Raw genomic sequence first — 23,433 nt, forward strand, 5'->3', positions numbered from 1 at the left:
ACCAAGTCACTGTCTGAAGATGATGGAAAGACTCCCACTACACTGCTGCGATAGTGGAGGCAGTTGGTTAGAAATGTTTTCATACATGCATAGAGTACAACACAATGTCAGAATTAGTTGTGCTTTTTGTTGTCTTTTTTTTTCTAATATGCCGCAGTACACATGAAGGAGTTGTATATATATACTGCATTTTTGTATTCAGTTTTACTCAATGAGAAAAGAGCAAGATAGTTCTTTCCATTCCCTCTTATCTTCACTCTTTTAACATGGTATCAGAGAGGGTCTAGCGATCTTCTGTCACCTCATCATCTCTCAGGATTTTTCACAAACACCTTTGCTGCATATAACTTTTCCCTTCATTTATCATCACTAATGGCAGAAACTGAGCCCTCTACTCACAATATTCCCATACCTCCTACAGAAGACCCAACGAAACCTTTCTACCTTCATCATAGTGATAACACTCATACTATAGTTATCCCACCTCCACTCACGGGATCAAACTACATCTCATGGAGCCGTTCTTTCACCCTAGCCATCTCAATCAAAAATAAGTTGGGCTTTCTTGATCGGAGTATCCCAACTCCAGAACTAACTGACCCTCTATACATCCCCTGGTTACGCTGCAACAATTTAATCCTTTCATGGATTCTTAACTCCATTTCGAAAGACATAGCTTCTAATGTCTTTTACATCAGCTCTGCAAAGGAAGTTTGGGAGAAGCTTAAGACACGTTTTTCTCAACCTGACAATGTGAGAATATACCAGTTACAGCAGCAACTGGGAACTATTATTCAAGGAACACAATCAGTTAGTGAGTATTTCACCCAACTCAATGCCGTTTGGGAGGAGCTGCGCAACTACAGACCATTGCCATGCTGTTCTTGTAGACTCTGCACATGCAAGGCACTCAGCTCTGTTAGTGAGGTACAAATCTCAGATTATGTTTTCAAATTTTTAATGGGTTTGAATGATTCCTATGAAGGCATCAGGGGACAGATTCTACTTATGAGTCGTATTCCCTCTTTGGACAAAACTTTTTCTATGATTTTGCAAGAAGAGAGACAAAGGGAAGCACGTGCTATAGTGCTACCCATTGCTGAACCTTCAGCACTAGCAGTTGTCAACAATCAAGCTAAGAGAAGAGAAAAGTCTGAAATTACCTGCCAACATTGTGGGAAAGTTGGTCATGCTCGGGACAAATGCTATAGGCTTGTTGGTTTCCCACCAAACTTCAAATTTACAAAGTCCAAACCAGGATATTCTGGCAGCAATGGCTTACCCTCAACTCATTCAGCAAATCAAGCCTTCTCTCAAGGGATTCAAGTTCAACAAAATGATGAGACACCACAACTATCATTGCTTCAGGATCAAGTTCAGAAACTCATGGCTCTTGTCAATGGTGAGACACTACAGCTCAATCATGGTCAACCATCTTCCTCCCTAGCACCTGAACAGTCCAAACCATCTCACAAACACCACTCAAACATGGCAGGTATACCATCCTCACACTCTACAATTTTCTCAAATTTTGATCAAGGTCATTCTAGTCCATCTCTACATTCTGTTACACATTCAGCACCTTGGATAATAGACACTGGCGCCACAGATCATATGATCTGTTCACCTTCATTATTCACCACCATCACTGGTACCACTCAAGCCCAAGTCCAATTACCCAATGGTGCTAAGGTAGTTGTCACACACATAGGAACTGTGCAACTCTCAAATGAAATCATACTCACAAATGTTCTTTGTGTCCCTACCTTCACTTTTAATTTATTATCTGTCACCAAACTCACTCACAACTCTCCTCTATGCATTGTGTTCTTGCATAATCATTGCTTTATACAAGTCCTTTCTTCATGGATGACGATTGGACTTGCTAAAAATTGTCATGGTCTTTATTACCTTCTACCCAGCTCTCTCGGACTCAAGATTTTCAGCTCAAACTCTAACTCTCTCATGGCTCAACCGAACTCTCGGGTCTGCCATGCAATGAAACAACAAGAGTTTGATGTATGGCACTTTAGACTAGGGCATTTGTCAAATCAAAGGATGAATCTAATTCAATCCTCGTTTCCAGATGTAAAATGTAAAGACCAAAGTCATTGTACTGTCTGTCATTTGGCTAAGCAAAAGAGAACTCCATTTCCCATAAGCACTACTTGTTCTTCTTCAAACTTTGACTTAATACATTGTGACATTTGGGGTCCCTATTCCCAACCATCCTTGCAAGGACATCAATACTTCCTTACCATTGTTGATGATCACAGTAAAGTAACATGGGTTCACTTAATGAAATTTAAATCAGAGGCCAAACAAATTCTGCAATCCTTCATTAAAATGGTAGGCACCCAATTCAACTCCAAGGTTAAGCAAATTAGAACAGACAATGGTATGGAGTTTCAAATGCCAGATTTTTTCAATGACAATGGGATTCTCCACCAAAAAACATGTGTCTACACCCCACAACAAAATGGGGTTGTGGAAAGAAAACACCAACATTTACTCAATGTGGCTAGAGCCTTACTTTTTCAAGCTTATCTTCCATTAAAATTCTGGGGTGATGCTATATTAACAGCCACTTACTTAATCAATAGGATCCCGACCCCCATTCTGAAAAATAGAACTCCATATGAAATTTTGTTTGGTTCTCAGCCTTCATATGCAAACTTGAGAGTTTTTGGTTGTTTGTGCTATGTGTCTACCCTCAAACATAATAGGACCAAGCTTGATCCAAGAGCTAAACCATGCCTATTCCTTGGTTACCCAGCTGGAGTAAAAGGTTATAAGGTCTATGACTTAAATACTCACACTACCTCCATTTCTCGGGATGTGATCTTTTTGGAATCAACCTTTCCTTTCCAAAAATCTGATTCCACCACTGATTTAGATCCCAACTCCTCAAGTCTCACATTGCCACCACCCCTTCCAGACATTTCCTTTCCTTCCTCTACTCTTCCATCCCCTCCCACCCAAACCTCTTTTGTTGATGAACCTACTGAACCCGAATCTAACACCCCTGAATTCTCTTCACCTTCACCAAATTCTTCTACATCTTCTCACTCAACACCTACTGATTCAGATTCTCTTCCTATTGATAATGCTCCTCCTCAGCTTGTTCCCCTTCGGAGGTCTGATCGAGTTAAACATGCACCATCATATTTGCATGACTACCATTGTGCTGCTGCCTCATCACAAGATCACATGCCTCATTCTTCCACCATTCATCCACTTGCTTCTCATCTTTCATACAATCATCTTTCACCTTCTCATAAGTCTTATGCATTGTCTCTTTCACTTATCCATGAGCCGAAAACCTATGATGAGGCTATTGTTTCTGACCATTGGAGAAAAGCCATTCAATCTGAACTTTCTGCCCTTGAAGCTAATGGTACCTGGACCATCACCTCCTTGCCACCTGGACAGAAAAGCATTGGCTGCAAGTATGTTTTTAAGACTAAGTTAAAATCTGATGGCAGCATTGATAAACACAAAGCCCGCTTGGTAGCTAAAGGCTACACTCAAAGAGAAGGATTTGACTATCAAGAAACTTTTAGTCCTGTTGCTAAACTCACTACAGTGAGATTATTCTTATCTTTAGCTGCTGTCCATGGTTGGCACTTGCACCAACTTGATGTTCATAATGCCTTTCTCCATGGTGATCTTGATGAAGACATATACATGGACATTCCTCCTGGTTTTCAGCTCAAGGGGGAGTCTTATACCGAAGGAAAGAAACTTGTATGTAAGTTACACAAGTCCCTTTATGGCTTGAAGCAAGCCTCTAGGCAATGGAATTCAAAATTCACCTCATCTCTCATTTTCATGGGTTTTCATCAATCAAAATCAGATTATTCATTATTTACTAGAAATGACAAATCTGGTTTTGTGGCTCTTCTTGTATATGTGGATGATATCATGTTGGGAAGTAGTAACTTGGCAATCATTGACTCCATCAAAAATCATCTTCATACTCAATTTAAGATTCGAGACCTAGGAACTCTTAAATACTTTCTTGGGCTGGAAATAGCAAGGTCATCTGCAGGCATTCATATTTGTCAAAGGAAGTACACTCTAGAAATTCTAGAGGATGCTGGACTACTTGGAAGCAAGCCTATTAATACTCCAATAGAGCAGAATCACAAGTTGTCTCATTCTTCTATGGATTACTTGAGTGATGTTACAAGCTATCGTAGATTGATTGGGAGACTCATCTACTTGTCCATTACCCGGCCTGATATTACATATGTAGTCAATGTTTTAAGTCAATTCATGGATAAACCTACACAAGAACATTTGCACACAGCCCATAGAGTACTTAGATATTTGAAGGGGTCGATTGGGCAAGGTATTTTCTACTCCTCTAAGTCAGATACACACCTCAAAGCTTATAGTGACTCGGATTGGGCAGCTTGCCCTGAAACACGAAGGTCAGTGACTGGTTTTTGTGTATTTCTTGGAGACTCGTTGATTAGTTGGAAGTCAAAGAAACAGCCCACAGTGTCTAGATCATCTGCTGAGGCCGAATATAGAGCATTGGCTCACACGAGTTATGAAATTGTTTGGCTCACTTACTTGTTGAAAGACTTTCACATGCATCAAGAAAAATCAGCTCTTCTCTACTGTGACAGCCAATCGGCAATTCACTTGACTAAAAATCCCATCTTCCATGAGAGAACTAAACATGTGGAATTAGATTGCCACTTTGTTCGGGAAAAAGTCTTGGTTGGGATCATAACTATGGTTCATGTGGCATCAAAATTTCAGTTGGCAGACATACTTACTAAGGCATTATCATCTTCTACTTTTCATTTTCTGTTATCCAAGATGGGTGTTCTTAATATCTATATATGCCCATCTTGAGGGGGAGTCTCAAAGGTTTAAAGAAGTATTCACCATCTCATTCCCTTGTGGCCGAGATGCAAAGCAGCAGCACAAGTCAAGCCAAGAAGCAGAGCAGCAGCAGCAGACCAAGTCACTGTCTGAAGATGATGGAAAGACTCCCACTACACTGCTGCGATAGTGGAGGCAGTTGGTTAGAAATGTTTTCATACATGCATAAAGTACAGTACAATGTCAAAATTAGTTGTGCTTTTTGTTGTCTTTTTCTTTCTAATATGCCGCAGTACACATGAAGGAGCTGTATATATATACTGCATTTTTGTATTCAGTTTTACTCAATGAGAAAAGAGCAAGATAGTTCTTTCCATTCCCTCTTTTCTTCACTCTTTTAACAGTTATCTTTAATTTTGTTTTTCCAAAATTAAATAAAAGTATGATCTACTCAAAATTTGTCATTTTAACGATCTTAAGGTACCTACTATTTTCAAGAATATTTTTTGAATAATCATAAAACTATACCATTATCTCATCATTATGTTACTAGGCTAATGCGGTTAGGTATAATAATCCTTAATCAGTCATTATAAAAAAATTCAAAATCTAAGGATAATTAAACCCTCAACAAAGTAAGAAAATAGTAGTATACTAGTATGTTTAGCTTTTAGAATTATTCTAACTATTTTTAAGTGAGTTTTCAAGACTTTATTTGATCATTTTCTACACTATTTTCTGTTTTTATTAAAAAAAAAAAAAACTCGTCTAAATTGTGTACACATCTCTATAAGAAGAAAGCTAGTTATCTAGAAATTAATTGGTATGAGCAGGGATGAAGTCAGGATTATAACTTTGGAAGGGCCAAGTATTTTAGGTTGGAACCCTAGACTTTGGCATGAGACCCGTGGGGTACAAAATGGAAAAGAAGATAAAAAAGAGGAAAGGAAATTATACTCTACCAACTTCGTTTCCAGGGGATCTCCTCGAAGGGTCAGACATTGATGATGCACTAACTGTAAGATGTTATTGCCTTTATCTTCTCATAGATTTTGTGGTTCATGTTTGGTTATATCGAAGGTTTATATCATGACTTGTCTCTTACAGAGAATTCGTTCTTCAGAAGTTTCTGTGGAACATAGTTATAATTCAAAATATTTAAAAACTCGTAAGATTCTAAATGTTGAGACCACATCAAGGAATCGGATTTCCATCAGAGAGATTGGAGCAACTCCATTTTTCCATGCTAATATCATATTAGTAATATGTATCTCCATCGTCCTGTCCAGCAGGTATATATTTGAAGTGGCTGCATCATTGCAAGCAAATGCACCATGCCTCCACACCCACCTAACCATAAGCTCACCACTATAAATAAAAAAGGAATTTTGGTGGATTAAATTACACTACTTCGATAGAAAATTTGAATCATGGATTGTGTTTAAATGTACAAGATGAGAATTCTATAAGCCAGCAAAACAGAGTGGCTCTACTACCAAAAAGACCAAGAAAAGAATTGATGTCAGCAAAAGAGTTCGATGCCTAAATAAAGCTCTTAGTTGAACTTATTTCTTAAGCCACTTAAACTGGTTCACTTAGGCCTAACATGTGGCCTTTAGATGCTAATACTTTGAAAGATCACCTTAAGATACTGAATAATGATTACCAAAAATTAGATGAATGTGCCTGTATAGTGAGACAAACGGTATTACCCCAACTAGAACTTATGATGAAGTAGTTTTCCTAACTGCTTATCCCAATACATTGGCGAGGCAGAAAAGAAGTCAAAACAATTTTGTACTACATAAGTGAATGATTGAAAGCCATAAATCGAAAACATGACCAAACTTGAGCGTAACATATTTTGATTACAGAGTGTAGACATTCGAATTACTTTGAAAGTTGTAAAAGCTCATTTTACCAATCTGACTCTATCCCCCTAGATTCTCTCTACACAAAAATACCTCACTGGTTCCTCACTGCCATGAGCCATCCGGAGACACCTCTCCTTTCTCGCTCTTTTCCTTTTTCTTCTATACCATTGCTTCTCCTTGATATTCCTGTGCACTACCAAAGTTTCCATCCCACTAGTGCACAATTTCACGCCCCTCACATGTACATACCATCTTCAAGCACCTGAGTTCAAGGAGATCAAGGAACTTCATTCAAGTTGCCAAGTGCCAACCACTCCTAAATCCAAACCCAACTTCATTTTTCTACAAATTGATAACATTCAAAATTCAATTGAAGAGGAATTACGCAAAGAAGATATGGAGCCCGATAATTCTGCACAATTAGAATCTCATCAAAAGTCAGTGCTAATTTTCATCCTTCTATTTTTTATATTTGTTACCTTGTATAGAGCATAGTGTTGCCTTGTATAGCTCAATATACGAATCAATCTTATACACAGTTTATTATATATCCAACATGACTCCCACGTTTTCTATGTGGTGAGATTTCTCATTCCATCGATATTTTATTTTCTTCTTGGTATCAGAGATCCCAAAATCTGTGAGGAGGGCTCTCTTCTTTTACCTGCAAACATGTCTTCCGTTTCGCTCAATGTTGGCAACTTTGTCACATTAATAAAGCTGTGTTTGGGTGTTGAGGATACTCAACACTTCTCAACATACTTCACTACTATTCATTACTTTATTATTACTTTCACCTACTTTTTACTGCTATTCATTACTTTTTACAACTATTTAATATTTTATTATTAATTTTTACCTACTTTTTTACTATTATTCACAATATACCTCAACACTTCTTAATACTCAAATCCAACCTAAGGCTCAAGTCTGAAAATTATCCTCCCTAGCGTGAGCAGGTTTTTGCTTTAGTCGAGAGTCAAGAGCTTGTTGGCTATCTTATGGGTGATATTGCTACTCCTGCTACTGTACTTCTAGTTCCAGAGGGTTCAACTGCTCAACCTGTGTCTAACCTAGAGTTTCAGAAATGGAAAACAATCGATCGTCCACTTAGAGGCTGGATCATTGGCACTTTATGTGAAGAAGCTCTTGGAATTGTCATTGGATTGGATACCTCAGCACAAGTGTGAAATGCTCTCAAGGAAGCTTATGCTCAAACCTCTTAGGAGCGCCAGTTTCAACTCACACAACAACTTACCTACATGAAGAAGGATCCTGACATGTCCTTAAATGATTATCTTTGCAAATTCAAAGGTGTGTGTGACAGCTTGTCTGCCATTGGTTATCCTGTTGCTGATAAAACCAAAGTGTTTTCTCTACTCAATGTCTTAGGAGCACGCTATGAGCCATTCACAACTTCAATGCTCAAACCTCCCATGTCGAGTTATGCTAAAGCTATTCCCTTACTACAAAGCTACGAGACACGTATCAACTTGCATTCTGAATTTTATGGTCAAAGAAACAATTCAAAATTCAACAATAAGGGGCCTTGGCAATCAAGTAATTTCTCATCTAAAGGCAAAGGGTTTTCTCCTGCTAATCAAGCTACTGTGAAGACAAATATTCAGGGCTATGCTGCTGTCCCTACTAACAACTCTCATGAGTCCAACCGAGATCTTCTGTGTCAAATTTGTGACAAAAGAGGACATACTACAATTCGTTGTTGGCACAGGTTTAATCATTCAATTCAACTTGAAAATTTGCCAAAGACATTTGCTGCTTTGAACCTTCATTCAGAGGCTAATAATGATGAGTGGACCTTGGATACAGGAGCCTCTGCCCACATGACATCTCATGAAGGTATTTTGCACAACCTACGCCCTTATGTTGGGTTTGATCATGTTCCAATAGGTAATGATGATTTTTTAGTCACTACACATATTGGTGATGCAACTATTGGTTTGGGTTCTTCCAAGATGATTTTACCTGATGTCCTTTTAGTTCCAGATCTAGAGAGAAATCTTTAATCCATTGGCCAATTAACTACTGATTATCTAATAAATTGTGAATTTTTTGATAAGGATTTGGTGATAAAGGATCGAGTGACACAAACGGTTCTCATGAAGAGCATCAAGCAGGGTAATCTCTACATCATTCGGTCTTCACCATCTATCCTTTTCTCCATCAGATTTTGAGCAATGATAGAGGAATTGTGGCATTAGAGGCTCAGGCATCCTCAAGAAGCTGTTGTAGCCAATCTTTGAAGTACTGGTCTTATTAAAAGTTTATCCAATAAGTTAGACACTACTATATGTGAAAGTTGTCAGTTAGGGAATATGTCTAGACTTCATTTCTCAGTTTCATCTACTACTACTTTTGAACCCTTTGAAAAGCTTCACACTGATCTCTGGGGACCTGCACCTATTTCTTCTATTAATAGTTTTCGTTATTATGTTGCAATTGTGGATGACTTTACAAAATTTATTTGGCTCATTCCCTTAAAGCAAAAGTCAGAATTTCTTGCTCAATACTTACTATTTGAGAAATATGTGTCTCGGCAATTTGGCAAAAATATTAAAGTGGTGCAAACAAATTGAGGGGCGAGTTTATAAATCATGGCTTTCTTAAACATTTGCAAAATTCTAGTATAATATATCAAGTGTCATGTCCTTATACACCTGAGCAAAATGGATTTATTGAAAGGAGGCACAAACATATTAGAGAATTGGGGCTTACCGTGATGATCCATGCCAATATTCCTAAGTGTTTTTGGGTAGAAGCCTTCACTGCTGTAGTGTTTTTAATTAATAGGCTTCCTACTATTACTCTTCAATGGGAATCACCATACTATATGCTTTATCACAAGAAACCAGATTATGGATCATTTCGTGTGCTCGGTTCAAGATGTTATCCATATGTGGGACCAAAAAACAAGTAAGTTTTGATACTAAATCACTTCCTTGTGTATTTTTGAGATATAGTGATCGTCATAAGGGATATCGGTGTTACTATCCACCTACACAACGGACTTTCATTTCACATCATGTAGTATTTGATGAGGGAGTTTTTCCATTTAAACCATTGATCAACATTCATCAATCACAGCCAGAATCTATGGTAACCATGTTTCAAGAGTGGTGTTCACAGAGTCCTTCTCTAAGTACCCAACCTTCCACATCAGCTCATCAAGCACAAGAGCCTCCAACTCCAAATGCTCCATTAAGCAAGTCAATTATTTTATCTAATTTGTTATCTGGTGTAGAAAATTTGGATATGACTCCCACACCAAATCTGGTGTCCGAAACTCCAGCTCATCATGATGAAGATCATGCTATTCCTCAAGTTCTTGTCTTGCCCACACAAACTCAACATTCACATGAAGACACTGTCCAACCTGCTGCTTCTCACATCATGTAGACCCGTGCCAAGTCAGGCATACATAAGCCGAATCCTAAGTATGCTCTGCTACTATTCCAAAAGAACCTCGGACACTCCCATCGGCTCTTAAAAATCTAGGATGGAAGAAAGCTATGGATGAGGAACTAGATGCCTTGTAGCAAAATAAAACTTGGTCACTCGTTCCCAAAGAGACCACAAGGAATGTCGTTGGCTCACAATGGGTGCTCACACCTAAAATTAATCCTGATGGCTCCTTGCAACATCTAAAAGCGAGGTTGGTAGCTAAAGGATATCACCAAGTGGATGGGCTCGACTTCACAGAGACATATTCTCCCATTGTTAAGCCAACAACAATCAGGATTATTCTCACTTATAGTGATCTGAAATTGGAGTATCAAGCAGCTTGATGTAAAAAACTTTTTCCTTCATGGTTTCTTGTCTAAGAAGATTTTCATGGACCAACCTCCTGGGTTTGTGAACGTTGATACCCCAGATCATGTATGTTTACTTCATAAAGCCATTTATGGATTAAAACAAGCGCCACGAGCATGGTTTGATCCTTTTAGTTCTTTTCTACTTGAGGCTAAATTCTTTTGTAGCACAGCAGATCCAAGTATCTTCATCAATCATTCTGTTAATGGTACCTGGGTCCTACTTCTATATGTAGATGATATTATTCTTACAGGTTCATCGGATGAGATAATTGATCAGTTCCTTGTTGTGTTACACACTGAATTTGCAATGAAGGATCTTGGAAAGCTTCATTATTTTTTGGGCATTGAAACCTCTCATGTTTCAAATGGTATTGTTCTACACCAGTCCAAATATGCCATTAACCTGTTGGAATGTGCCTTGATGGATGAATGCAAACCAATTCCCACTCCAATGACTCAAAAATTCAAGACAGTCTAGGACTCCAATGCATATCGTGATTCTCATCATTATCGTTTTTTGGTTGGTGCATTACAATATTTAACACACACGAGACCTGACATTTCTTTTAGTGTCAATTATGTCTCAGAGTTTATGCATGCCCCAACACAAGATCATTTCACCATGGTACGGAGAATTCTATGTTATGTCAAAGGGACTATCAATCATGGCTTACATATCCAAAATACTAGCACACTAGACTTGTATGCCTTCTCTGATGCCAATTGGACTGGATGTCCACAAACTAGACGTTCCACACTGGTTTTTGCACCTATCTTAGCAATAACATTATTTCTTGGAGTGCAAAAAAACAAACCACTATCTCACGCTCAAGCTTCGAAGCTATATTTACAGGGCCATGGCACAAACTGCTGCAGAACTCACATGGATTACCTTTGTTCTTCGTGATCTTCATGTTCCCTTACTGAAACCACCACTTTCATTCTGTGATAATCTAAGTTCTTTGTTCATGACAGTCAATCATGTGTTTCATGCTCGCAGCAAGTTTATTGAACTAAACTATCACTATACCAGGGAACAAGTTTCTCTTGGATTGTTAGTTACTCGTCATGTGTCAACTCCTTCTCAGACTGCAGATGCATTCACCAAGCCCCAGACTAGAAATGACTTAGAACTATTGAAACACAAGCTCTGCCTTCTTACCATGCACAGTTTGAGAGGGGATGATAACATTCAAAATTCAAATGAAGAGGAATTACGCAGAGAAGATATGGAGCCCGATAATTCTGCACAATCAGAATCTCATCAAAAGTCATAGTGCTGATTTTCCTCCTTTTATTTTTGACATGTGTTACCTTGTATAGAGCATAGTGTTGCGTTGTATAGCTCAATATACGAATCAATCTTGTACACAGTTTATTATATATACAACATGAATCCCATGTTTTCTATGTGGTGAGATTTCTCATTCCATCGATATCTTATTTTCTTCTCAAATACCAACCAACTTGAGCTTTTGAGCCTTTTTTGTTGAATCTGATCATAGAAATAGCATTAGAATGCTTGTCAACATGCTTAAGATGTAGCCTTGTTGAACAATGTTTTCTATAAAACAACAATTAAAGTCTTTGGTTCATGATCCTGAATATCCAAACACATATGTGAAACATTTGAAAAGCATTTGCATAGTTTCAGGAGCACTTCCACCAAATGCACCAATGAAAAACACTTTTCATATAAAAGTATAGAAGCCAATATTCACAAAATGATAATTCCCAACGTCTGAGGCAGACCCTCATCCAATCCCATACTTCCAAATAGGAAGCTTTTTTAACCTTTAAAACTGCCAAGCCATGCAGTAAATCTGGGAAACCTACGAGAAGAGTTTAACAGTTTTTAAATGTGTGTGTGGACCATTTGACCTTGCTTCAAGAAGCTTTGCTTTCAAAGTGTTCTCCTTTAAGCCCGAAGCGCATCAAGATCAAGAGATGCAAGTTTTTACATCCATTGTCGTACTGGACTTGCCTGATTCCTCCATCCAGAGTTAATGCAAGAAGCCTCGCCATAATTACTGTCAATTATTCAAGTTCCCACCATCCAACCATGGGAGTTAACTTCTTATTAGGTTATCAACCATGAAATTTGGATTTGTCTCATGACTTTCATTGGGTTTATTTCTATTTTGGTAACTGTTGTCTTCAGTGGCTTCACAAAGTTGAGACTTTTGGGATATGCTTACATCAATTGGCTTCCCTTCTGTAGTTTTACCTTGTTTTGAATCCACTTCCAGGGACTTGTCAATTGTATTACATGTCATATCATAGCCCAAAAGTCACAATCTATTCTTCAAACTTAACGTGCAAGCTGGATGGAGTACGGCTTTGTAACCATCTATGAGAGGTGCTTTTTCTTCATGTCATTTCATTTCACTGCTTCATCAATATGAGTCATGACCACCTAAAGCTTTAGGACGGTGCACTACTAAGAGTTACCATTAGGTATAATTGGTCTTATTTTTTTATTTTTTTTACATGTATTTTTTTAATACTTTTAAATATATTTTTAAAAAAAAATTCACAACATCATTAAAAAATACTTTCTTAATCACGAAATTAAAAAATGAAAAAAAAAAGTCAACCGTAGGTCGGAGCGGTGGGACTATCATTTTCCAAAGCTTTATCCTCATTTTTTGAGTCATTTTTGCTCAGTTTTTTCAGCTCAAAACAATGTGAATCTGTAATGACCTGACCCATCGGGCCCATACCCAAGCCCTTAGATACCCTATTCTTTTTTAGTTTTTTGTACTTATCCCCCTTCTTCTTCTTCTTCTTCTTCTTCTTTTCTTTTGATAGGGTATCTAAGGGCTTAGGCATGGGCCCGATCGGAGGGGGGAATGAATGTAAAAAAGTAAGTTGGTGTTACGATGTTTCTGACGTATGGTTGTAATAGTGTGAAGTGTGTTATGGCAAAAGTTAAGCGAATCCAAGGAGTTTGGGATAATATTTTGGTGTAGTATTTTCGGACATTGTGCTTGGTTCGTGATAAACCCATGGCCCCATGACGGACTATTTTGGTTATGTGCTCGTATTAAGCTATAGTTCGAGATATGAAATTTGTTAATTAGTTTGGTTTTGTACTGGTAACGGTTTTTAACATGTTAGTGATATTTTTTTGGATTAGGTTGTGATACTGCTAGTGTTCGGGTTCAAGGCTTAGATGGTACTTTCCAAAAGTTATATAAGTGGTGTTTCTATGCTAAATTTCACCAAAAACTGACTGAAATTAATTTTATAAAAAAACTTGCATATTTGGTTATAAAAACAATCTTGGTTATTTTCAGCATTATTCTTTGTATTTGAACATGAAAATCTAATATTTATCATGACTAATGTATACATAAGTAATTTTTGTACTCTGTATCTCTACCGCATGATATGTGAATATGAAATTTGAAGTTTTGATCCAATTCTATGATGAGTCATGGTACTCGGACCCCTCACATATACCATTGACAGTTATTGTTTAAGTTGGCCAAAACACGTGTTGACACATGATTAAGTGGTATATAAAAAGAAAATAAATAAATTGCACCCCAAGCTCTAAGACAATGTCCATTTCTCGTTTCTCCTCCTCCCCACCATCACATTCACAGCATGAAAATGCAACCATTTCCTTTGAGAGAGGAATATTTATAATTAGAAATGATATACAAAATGGCTACATAGGGAAAAAAAGGGGGGGGGGGTTCAAGAATCATACATCCTGAAAGATGCAAAGAGAAGAGTAACTGTAACAGCCCGCTAGAAATTCAATTGTGGAATTTCTATTGACTTTAGGAACCTCGTGAATAGTCTATAAGTTTTCACGAATCCATTAATCATATAGGTTTTAGGCTAACTACATAGTTAGTGTTATTACTCATTATGATATCAGAAGTGTTTTTGATTATTTGAGATAGTTAGAAGTGTCAAAATGTATTATGGTTTGTGCCATTAGACTCGGAGGGTTATTTAAGGTCTTATGGCGCAATAACTTTTTTTCATAATTTCGGGCGAAACGTCTGTTCAAAATTGTAGATATTAATGGATAAAAATATCTTAAGCTAATTTTGTCGATATTATTGGATAAAAATATTTTAAGCTAATTTCGTGGATATTATTGGGTAAAAATATCTTGAGTTGATTTTTGTAGATATTATTAGGTAAGAGAGTCCTACACTCCACTCTCACTCCGGTAAGAGAGTCCTACACTTAACTCTCACTTCGGGTAAGAGAGTCCTACACTTAACTCTCACTCCAGCCTCATCTCTTCCATATCTTATCCACAAGTATCTCCAGCCACCCCTCCCCACGAAATTATCTTCATTTATGCTTTCCATTGAAAGAATACCAAACACTCTCTCTCGGACAGCTTTTAGGAGTTCTTTTGCACACCCATTTCGAAGCTTTTGTAAGTGTTTTATCATAAAGTCTCCTTCATATAAGTTGTTCCTCTTTGAGTCTAGTTTCCGTAGATGTATTTTTTGTATCATTCCATGGTCATTTGGTCAGTCAAAAGTATTTTTAACCATAGAAAGGTCATTCTGGGCGTGAATCTGGAGAGTATGTTATAGTTTGGAGTTTTTGACCAAGCTAATGGATAGATATTGGTCCGAAATTTTTATGGAGTATTGTTAACATGTATATATGACTATTGGTTGAGGATTTTTGCATGATTAAAGGTTTTGATGAAAAATTTTCTTAGATTTAGAAACTTAGAAACTGGAAGAGGAAAAATAGTTTCTGTTTTGAGAAAGTTTAACTCTTTGGTGGTCTAAACCTATTCTAATGACTTTGATAATTTTATTGGAGGATCCTAAGAATCTTATATACATGTTATATTATTATTTTGAAGATATTTGATGTTAGTTTCAAAGATATGAAATTTTATGTAAAGAGATATTCAGATAAGCCAAAGTGTGGATGTTCTTGGCTAAATTTATGTTTTGGTTCATTTTTAACCATGTGATCTTGAATTAGAAGCTTATATATGTTTTAGGACGTCCTTTTAAACCATGTGATGGTTTGGTTTGAAGATCACATATTTATAAGTCATAGATCAAAAGGTTGATCAAAACAAGTTGGAAACAAAAATCAATAGAAATAGCATATGAGAATTTCGGCCCTATGGAGTTTTAATAGTTGTGATTAGTTTTAAATTTTTCTAAATTGATATTTGAATTGAGGATAAAATTTATATGAGGCATGTAAATTTTGGTGACTTTTGGAGTTAGTATGCAAAATCCTTAAGTTATAGGTAAAACGGTCATTTTCCTACATGTAGAGAGTAAAATAGAAATTTTACTCTTTAAGTTAATATTTTTTCATATTTCAAATTATTAGTGATTTAGTGCTAACTTTTAGAATCACTAATTACAGTTCCTCGTGATCGCGCTTAAGGTTTTAATAAGAAACGCGGAGATCGAGGTAAGTTAGCTTTTAGCTTACTAGCAGTCTACTGTGTATGTGTGCTAAGTAAAAGAATTACGGTGTATGTATGTATGTATGTTATCATATATGTCATGCCATGCCAAGTTATCACGTAATTGTCTATTATACAGAATTTATTATGTCATAAATTTTTATCTGTTACATAATATATTCTGTCATGTATTACTATACATTACAAGTATGTCATGTTAAATATGTTGTCTGTTATATGTTATGCCATGTTACGAAATGTTTCTATCTCAAATTGGTCATGTATTTCAAGTTATGTTCAAGTCACGTTATGTTATGTCAGGGTTTCAGTCATTTCGTATTCCAGTCACGTTTCATCATAAGTACATTCACTTTGTGTAGAATACATGGGGCCACAACAACTGTGGAGTATGTATTTAATTACAATTGTGATGTGTGGAATATATGGGGCCACAACAACTGTGGAGTATGTATTTATACGTAGAATACATGGGGCCACAACAACTGTGGAGTATGTATTTTTCATGTTAAGTCAAGTTTATGTAGAATACATGGGGCCACAACAACTGTGGAGTATGTATTTATACGTAGAATACATAGGGCCACAACAACTGTGGAGTATGTATTTATACGTAGAATACATGGGGCCACAACAACTGTGGAGTATGTATTTTTCATGTTAAGTCAAGTTTATGTAGAATACATGGGGCCACAACAACTGTGGAGTATGTATTTAACTGCATTGTGATGTGTAGAATGCATGGGGTCTCAACAACTGTGGAGTATGTATTTACACATAGAATACATGGGGCCACAACAACTGTGGAGTATGTATTTTTCATGTTAAGTCAAGTTTGTGTAGAATACATGGGGCCACAACAGCTGTGGAGTATGTATTTTTCATGTTAATTCAAATTTCAGAGCAAATTCATGCTAAGTCAAGTTTCAGATCAAGTTCATGTTAAGTCAAGTTCAGTTCATGTTTCAATTTAAGTTATGTCAATTATGCTATGTTGTACGCTAAGTTATGCTTTAATTACTTATGAATTTGATTATGCATTTATGCTTTTACTGTCATCCATGCATCATTAGCCTGTGTGGAAGTTTTTTGTTAACTTGCTGAGATTTGTAATCAAATCTCACTGTGGTAGTCCCAACTACCATTCCCCCCGAATGGTAGATCTTGTTACAGGACCTGAAGGAGAATCAGGAGCTGACCAACTAGACACAGTCGACTGAACGACGATGCAACGTCAATGTTAATATAGTAGTTAACGTAAATTACTACTTGTACGATGGAATTGCATCTCCAGTACTTTTTGGATCATAATCATTTTGGTCTAGTGTTATGATCTTAGTTGTTCAATGGGTCTTTATATATCAAGTATGTTTTAAGCATTTGGGATATTTTCAATTTGGTGCATAGTATTGCTAAAGAAAAAAAAAATTATCCGCTGCGAATATTGCATAATGTTAGATGCATGTTAGGAATATTGCATCTCATATGTCATGAACGAGGGCAGGTAACCTTGTGTTGCATGTCTCGACGCTTCAAATGTCCGTCCGATCCCAAACGAAATTTGGGGGCGTCACAGTAACACCTCTTCAAAAAGAAGATGCACTTAAACATATTTACCCCAACTCTGGGAGATATTTTTAACCATTCAATTAACCATGTTTTTTGTAAGCATACTTATAGGTTCGGAAAACCTTAGTGCTTCATAATTAGCTTACACAGATTTGGGGATTTAGGGTTTCACATATTGGATCTAGGATTTCACATGCTTGAACAAGACAGAGTGTTTCACAGAAAGGTCCTTTCAAATTTTTTATTTTTGATTCATAATGGTTTCAAAAAGGATCGAGTTGTTCGGAGAAAGGAATGGATGAGGGGCAAGTTGCCTGGAAAATGAAGGGGGAGTTGGTTCAAACGATGGAGAAAGGTTGGAGAAACGAGGGGGGAGTTTCGGTTTCATTTCTTCTCTCTCTCTCTTTTCTTTTTTACAATCAATTATACAATTGGCAAGACATGTACTTGAGTTTTTAAATCAGCCACCTCAAGTGGTCCGTTTGAGTGGCATACATGAGGGGTTGAGTAGCATTATTCTTTTATGATGTTATCTGTTTAGTATACTATTTCAGTTATTGCATTGTATTTGAAAAACCCTAATGTATAAGATCTTATTCTGCTATGATTTCTGGCCCATCATGGGATATAATAGTGGCCTTTGATTTTTGGCCCTGCCATGGGATATAGCAGTGGCCTATGATTTTTGGCCTTGTCCGGGATATAATAATGGCCTCTAGCCTTGCTACAAGCTATAATAGTAGTCTCTGGCCTACCACGGGATAAAATAGTGGCCTATGTTTTAAGTGCACTCACATTGGTTATAAAATAGTGCTTTGTGTTCTACATAGCCAACTGTAGATATGCAAAACCCTGCCACAAGAATTAAACATGACCTTTGTTTTTGTTTTTGATGTTGTTTCAGTACGCTTGTACTACCTAAGATCTTTTGTATATATTATTATTGAAAAAGAAATGTTTATGAAAATATAACCGTTATTTTTTATAATTATTTGTTTATACTTTCTGCATCTAGCTTATATTTATGCACTAGCATAGGTTCATTGCTTATTGAGTCGATAAACTCACCTCTTTATCTCCTCCATTTGTTTTTTCAAATATTTGATAGTTGTAACATTTGGAATAGATGGCACGTGATAAGATTACAAGGAAAATGTGAGATAAGTGCTAGGTGGCATAAGTGGATTAGTTTGAGTTAAGATAAATTTTTTTAGTGTTTAGTATATTCTGTTTGGAAGTTTAGGTGTCGTTTGTTTATCTAAAATATCTCATCTCATCTCATTGTTACAACTTTTACAAATTTCTACATAAAATATAATAAACAATTCAAAATTTTCAAATCCTCAAACAAAACTAACATTAAAAAATTATATTATAACAATATTTTATTCAATTTTTAAAAAAAGTCTCATCTCATTTGTATAACCGCTCCGTTTGGTTATACAAATGAGATTAAATGAGATGAGATTAGATATTTTTTTAAAGTTGAATAAAATATTGTTATAATATAATTTTCTAATGTTAGTGTTGTTTTGGGATTTGAAAATTTTGAATTGTTTATTATATTTTGTATGAAATTTTGTGAAAGTTGTAATAATAAGATGAGATGAGATATTTTGGATAAACAAAGTTGAAATAGCCTTTTTCAAGATAAATACCTAGATAACTCTAAGGGCATGTTTAGACAATTGAGGTATCTCGAAATTTTATAAATAGTAGTGAAATGGTTTAAGTAAATATTTTTTTATTAGGTTTTGGGAAAAAAAAATTGAATAAAAATATTATTAAGTTATAAACCTGTTTGAATATAATTGTTTTAAATATTACTTTTGTCTTGAAGTTTGTAAAAATTGTGTTAATTTTTATGTTTGAATAATAATTAGGAAAAAAAATTGAAGTTTTTAAATTAAAAAAAAAAAAATTTATATTTGAGTGATGTTTGAGAATAAGAATTTTGTGTCGTAACAAGACCTAAGAGTATGAAAAATCCACTTACAAGTGATCGTCGCAAGTCACTTGAATCGGTTCCTTTGAATGAGGCTTTGAGTGCATCTTTGGACCTGGGTGATGAAGAAGATTCTTTAGGCAGTGATTTTGTCACTTCCCATTCTCGGGGGTGAAACCTTTAACTCGAAATCCACAAAATATTAAACTTAGATACAATAATCCTCCAACATCAAATGTCTCAATAATTCTTCCAAACAAAATATACTGTCCACTGTTGATTTTTTTTTTTTTTTCCTTTTCTGTGAAAACTGTGTTGAGCTTGTTGCGTCTGCATTCATTTATCAAGCCATGGTTTAGATAGATAGAGAATCAGACAATCACGGTCAGCCCTTCCGGCCCAATCCTAGTCAAGTTTTTGTTTTAAAGCATGCGCCTCTTGCTCATAGCCTTTAATTTTCTAAGCAAACATTTCCAACATTCTTAAAATTTCTCACAATTTCATTTCTAAACACCTATCAAATATAAAATACTTTACTACTTCAAATTGTAAATTTGTCATCTAATCACTGCTTAAACACAAAAATTAATATAACTTTTACAAATTTCAATACAATTTTTATAAACTTAAAAACAAAAATAAAATTAAAAAATTATATTCAAACAAATTTTTAACTTCATCTATTCCCTTTCACAAACTCCAATTTAGTACTTATTTTAAAAAATATTTTTATTCATGTTTTTCTCTCTTATTGCCTAAAACTCAATAAAAAATTTTCATTCAAACCACTTCATTATTATTCACAAAAATTTAAAATTCTTTAAGCATCAAAACATGCCCTAAATGAATATCAACCAAATCATTGACAACCAAATGAATATCAAACAATAAACATGCCCTAAAAATTGCAACTAGATTTTTCCTTAAATTCTCAGTTGATAAAGAGAACCTTGATCTCATGTCACTTGTAGGCCATATTATACCATTCCTTTAGGATGAACGCTTTCCAACCCATCAAATTATAGAATCATAACCAATAGTAGGACTAAACAAGTTTTTATGCTGTTAAGTAATTTGTAGTTGAGTTGCAATGGAATTAGATTTTGTGATATCTCTGTTGTTGTTTTTTTTTTACTTTTCCTTGGCTTTTTAAGGTAAAGTTTCACTATTTTTTATAAAATGAGTATTTAGAGCATATTATAACAAAACCTTTTTTTTTTTTTTTTGGGCTCAGTGTGCGACCTTTATTGGTACCGTATTCATCCACGTAGAGAAACTTGAGATGGGGAGCTCGGTTTTGGGAGCGAAATTGCTAGAGATGTTTGAAGTTGGGCCCTGTGGAGATGCTTACCAGATGGGAATGTTGATAGGCCAGAGGTTTTCTAGTCAAATACGGAGTAGATTGGCCGGAGACCTCGTTCTACGGGACCAACTTCTACCTTTTGCCCAAACCCAACAAGCACAACCACTTCTCAAAGCACTCACTGACAATAATCGAAAGAAGTTTCCAAAATATTGGGATGAGCTCCTTGGGACAGCTGAGGGAAGCGGAGTGCCTGTTCTGGATGTAATTACACGACTTTCAAACTAATACAACAGTTTTAGTTTGGTTATCCAACTGTAAATGTATATTAAATGCATTGTGGTTGTTCATGTCCATGTGCAGCTTATACTAATCAACTTCAGGAAAGAGATTGTTCCCTTTCTTCCAAAGACTTCAATAATGTCCAATATTGCTGATACTGTAGATGATTGCTCTGATGTTCTTATCGTTAGTGATTCATTGGCCCTGGCAGTACACAACGAGGACGCAAATTTTGCTCTAGTTGGCCACACGTATTGTTTACTATGTTCCATCATATATTTTAGGCTTCAAACAAGCTTAGTTGAGTCTGTAAAATGAGTGATTTCCGCAATTTGTAACATTTATTTTCTGGGTCTCCAGCTATTTGATAAAAGGTACGCTTGCAAATGGACTGTCTTTCGTTGCTTACACATATGCAGGAGAGCTCCCAAGCTGTGCCTTTGGATTCAACAGTCATGGATTGGTAAACATTCCTTTATTCATTGAGAACATGTTTGAGACTGATTTCTTATAATGTGAACTACTATAGTCTGCAGAGTGTTTTAACTTTATCTGAGTCAGATTTGACCACTTTCATCATACCTTGATCATATATATGTAAATACTTCGATAAATTTCAGGCATTTACATTAAATTCAGTACCCCCAACTCAAGAGGAGATTATAGCCGGTGGCATTGGACGGAACTTTGTTTCCCGCGATCTCCTCGAAGCATCAGACATTGATGATGCATTAACTGTAAGATGTTATCGCCTTTATCTTCTCATAGATGTTGTGGTTCATGTTCAATTATGGAAGGTTTATATCATGGCTTGTCTCTTACAGAGAATTCATTCTTCAGAAGTTTCTGTGGGACATAGTTATAATCTGATTGAATTAAAAACTCGTAAGATTCTAAATGTTGAGACCACATCAAGGAATCGGATTTCCATCAGAGAGATTGGAGCAACACCATTTTTCCATGCTAATATGTATCTCCATCTTCCTGTTCAGCAGGTATATATATAAAGTGGATGCATCAATCCATGCCTCTAAACTCACCAACCTAACCATATGCTCACCACTACAACTAAACAATGAGTTTTAGTGGATCAAATTACACTTTGATTGAAAATTTGAATCATGGCTTGTGTATAAAGGTACAAGATGAGAATTCCATAAGCAGGCAAAACAGAGCAGCTCTGCTACCAAAAAGATCAAGAAAAGAATTGCTGTCAGTTCTTGGAGATACAGACGATCCAAAGTACCCCATCTACATGACAGGTAAGTGTGAAGAATATTTGAATACCTTTGCTGGATACTCTCTTGACTACTCTTTATGCCATATTCTCAGGTCCAACACTTTATACACTATGTACGGCTGTAATTGATCTGGATGAACAAACACTATCAATTATTGAGGGGAATCCAAAGGAAGAGGAAGTTTCTCATGTATTCATTATGTCAGCAAAAGAGTTCAAGATGCCTCAATAAAGCTCTTAGATGAACTTATTTCTTAAGCCCCTTCAACTGGTTCACTGAGGTCTAACATGTGGCCTTTAGATGTGCTAAATACAGATAACCTTGAGATCCTGAATGATGATTACCAAAAATTAAGATGAATGTACCTGTAGAGTGAGACCAAGGGCACTACCTTTCCAGGGATCTTATATTTGAAGGGACCGTCCAGTTCAGCTCCTATTATCATCAATTTCGTCATGTTATTTTTATGTCGGTCACTGTGGATTATGGAAGCGAAAGGGTATTCTTCTGTGGACGTGGTTGCTGTGAAAATGAAATACCAGCTAAAATGTTCAACCTTGGTGGAGGCGAAGCATTTCTATCAAATTTATAAGCTTATGAAGTGGTTATCCCAACTAGAACTTACATTTCGAGACTAGAAAAGAAGCCAAAACAATTTTGTACCACATCCGTGAATGATTGACAGTGATAAATCAAAAGCATAACCAATCAGATTACTTTTGAAAGTTTTACACGCTAGTTTTTCCAATCAGATTCTATACGCCTCGACTCTCTCTCTCTCTCTCTCTCTCTCTCTCTCTCTACACGAAAAGACCTCACTGATTCCTCGCTGCCATGAGCCCTCTGGAGGCACCTTCCCTTCCTCGATTTTCCTGCATACTGCCAAAGTTTCCATCCCACCAGTGCACAATTTCACGCACCTCACAATTCACATCTTCGCACTAGCTTCCACCGCCTGAATGTAAAGAGGTAGAATGTAAAGAGGTAAATGTACTTCGTTCAAGTTGCCAACCACTCCTAAATCCAAACCCCACTTCATTTTTCTACAAATGCCAACCAACTTGAGCTTCTGAGCCTTTTCTGTTGAATCTGAACATAAAAATTGCATTC

General features: G+C 36.3%; 1 protein-coding gene across 3 annotated transcripts; it reads left to right on the forward strand.

The window, feature by feature from the left end:
- Positions 1-20,707: 20,707 nt before the first annotated feature.
- Positions 20,708-22,771, forward strand: LOC122281340. 3 transcript variants are annotated; one of them, XM_043092743.1, is made up of 7 exons: positions 20,708-21,064; positions 21,164-21,333; positions 21,443-21,545; positions 21,703-21,819; positions 22,075-22,077; positions 22,221-22,344; positions 22,415-22,771. In XM_043092743.1, the coding sequence occupies exons 1-7, from the start codon at positions 20,780-20,782 to the stop codon at positions 22,552-22,554; spliced, it is 942 nt and encodes a 313-aa protein (XP_042948677.1). In that variant the 5' UTR covers positions 20,708-20,779; the 3' UTR covers positions 22,555-22,771. The 3 variants fall into 3 exon arrangements, with proteins under 3 accessions (XP_042948677.1, XP_042948678.1, XP_042948676.1); XM_043092742.1 differs by having other exon boundaries at positions 20,711-21,064; positions 21,907-22,077; XM_043092744.1 differs by lacking the exon at positions 22,075-22,077.
- Positions 22,772-23,433: the final 662 nt, after the last annotated feature.

Source organism: Carya illinoinensis, chromosome 11, assembly GCF_018687715.1.
Source record: "Carya illinoinensis cultivar Pawnee chromosome 11, C.illinoinensisPawnee_v1, whole genome shotgun sequence".
Classification (NCBI taxonomy): domain Eukaryota; kingdom Viridiplantae; phylum Streptophyta; class Magnoliopsida; order Fagales; family Juglandaceae; genus Carya; species Carya illinoinensis.

Excerpts from the sequence above, each read along its gene's own strand:
- LOC122281340 (XM_043092742.1), top strand. The coding sequence starts at position 20,780 with ATGGGGAGCTCGGTTTTGGGAGCGAAATTGCTAGAGATGTTTGAAGTT. Across the intron at positions 21,546-21,702 it reads GATTCAACAGTCATGGATTG|GCATTTACATTAAATTCAGT; the intron begins GTAAACATTCCT and ends GATAAATTTCAG. Across the intron at positions 22,078-22,220 it reads TCCATCTTCCTGTTCAGCAG|GTACAAGATGAGAATTCCAT; the intron begins GTATATATATAA and ends TTGTGTATAAAG.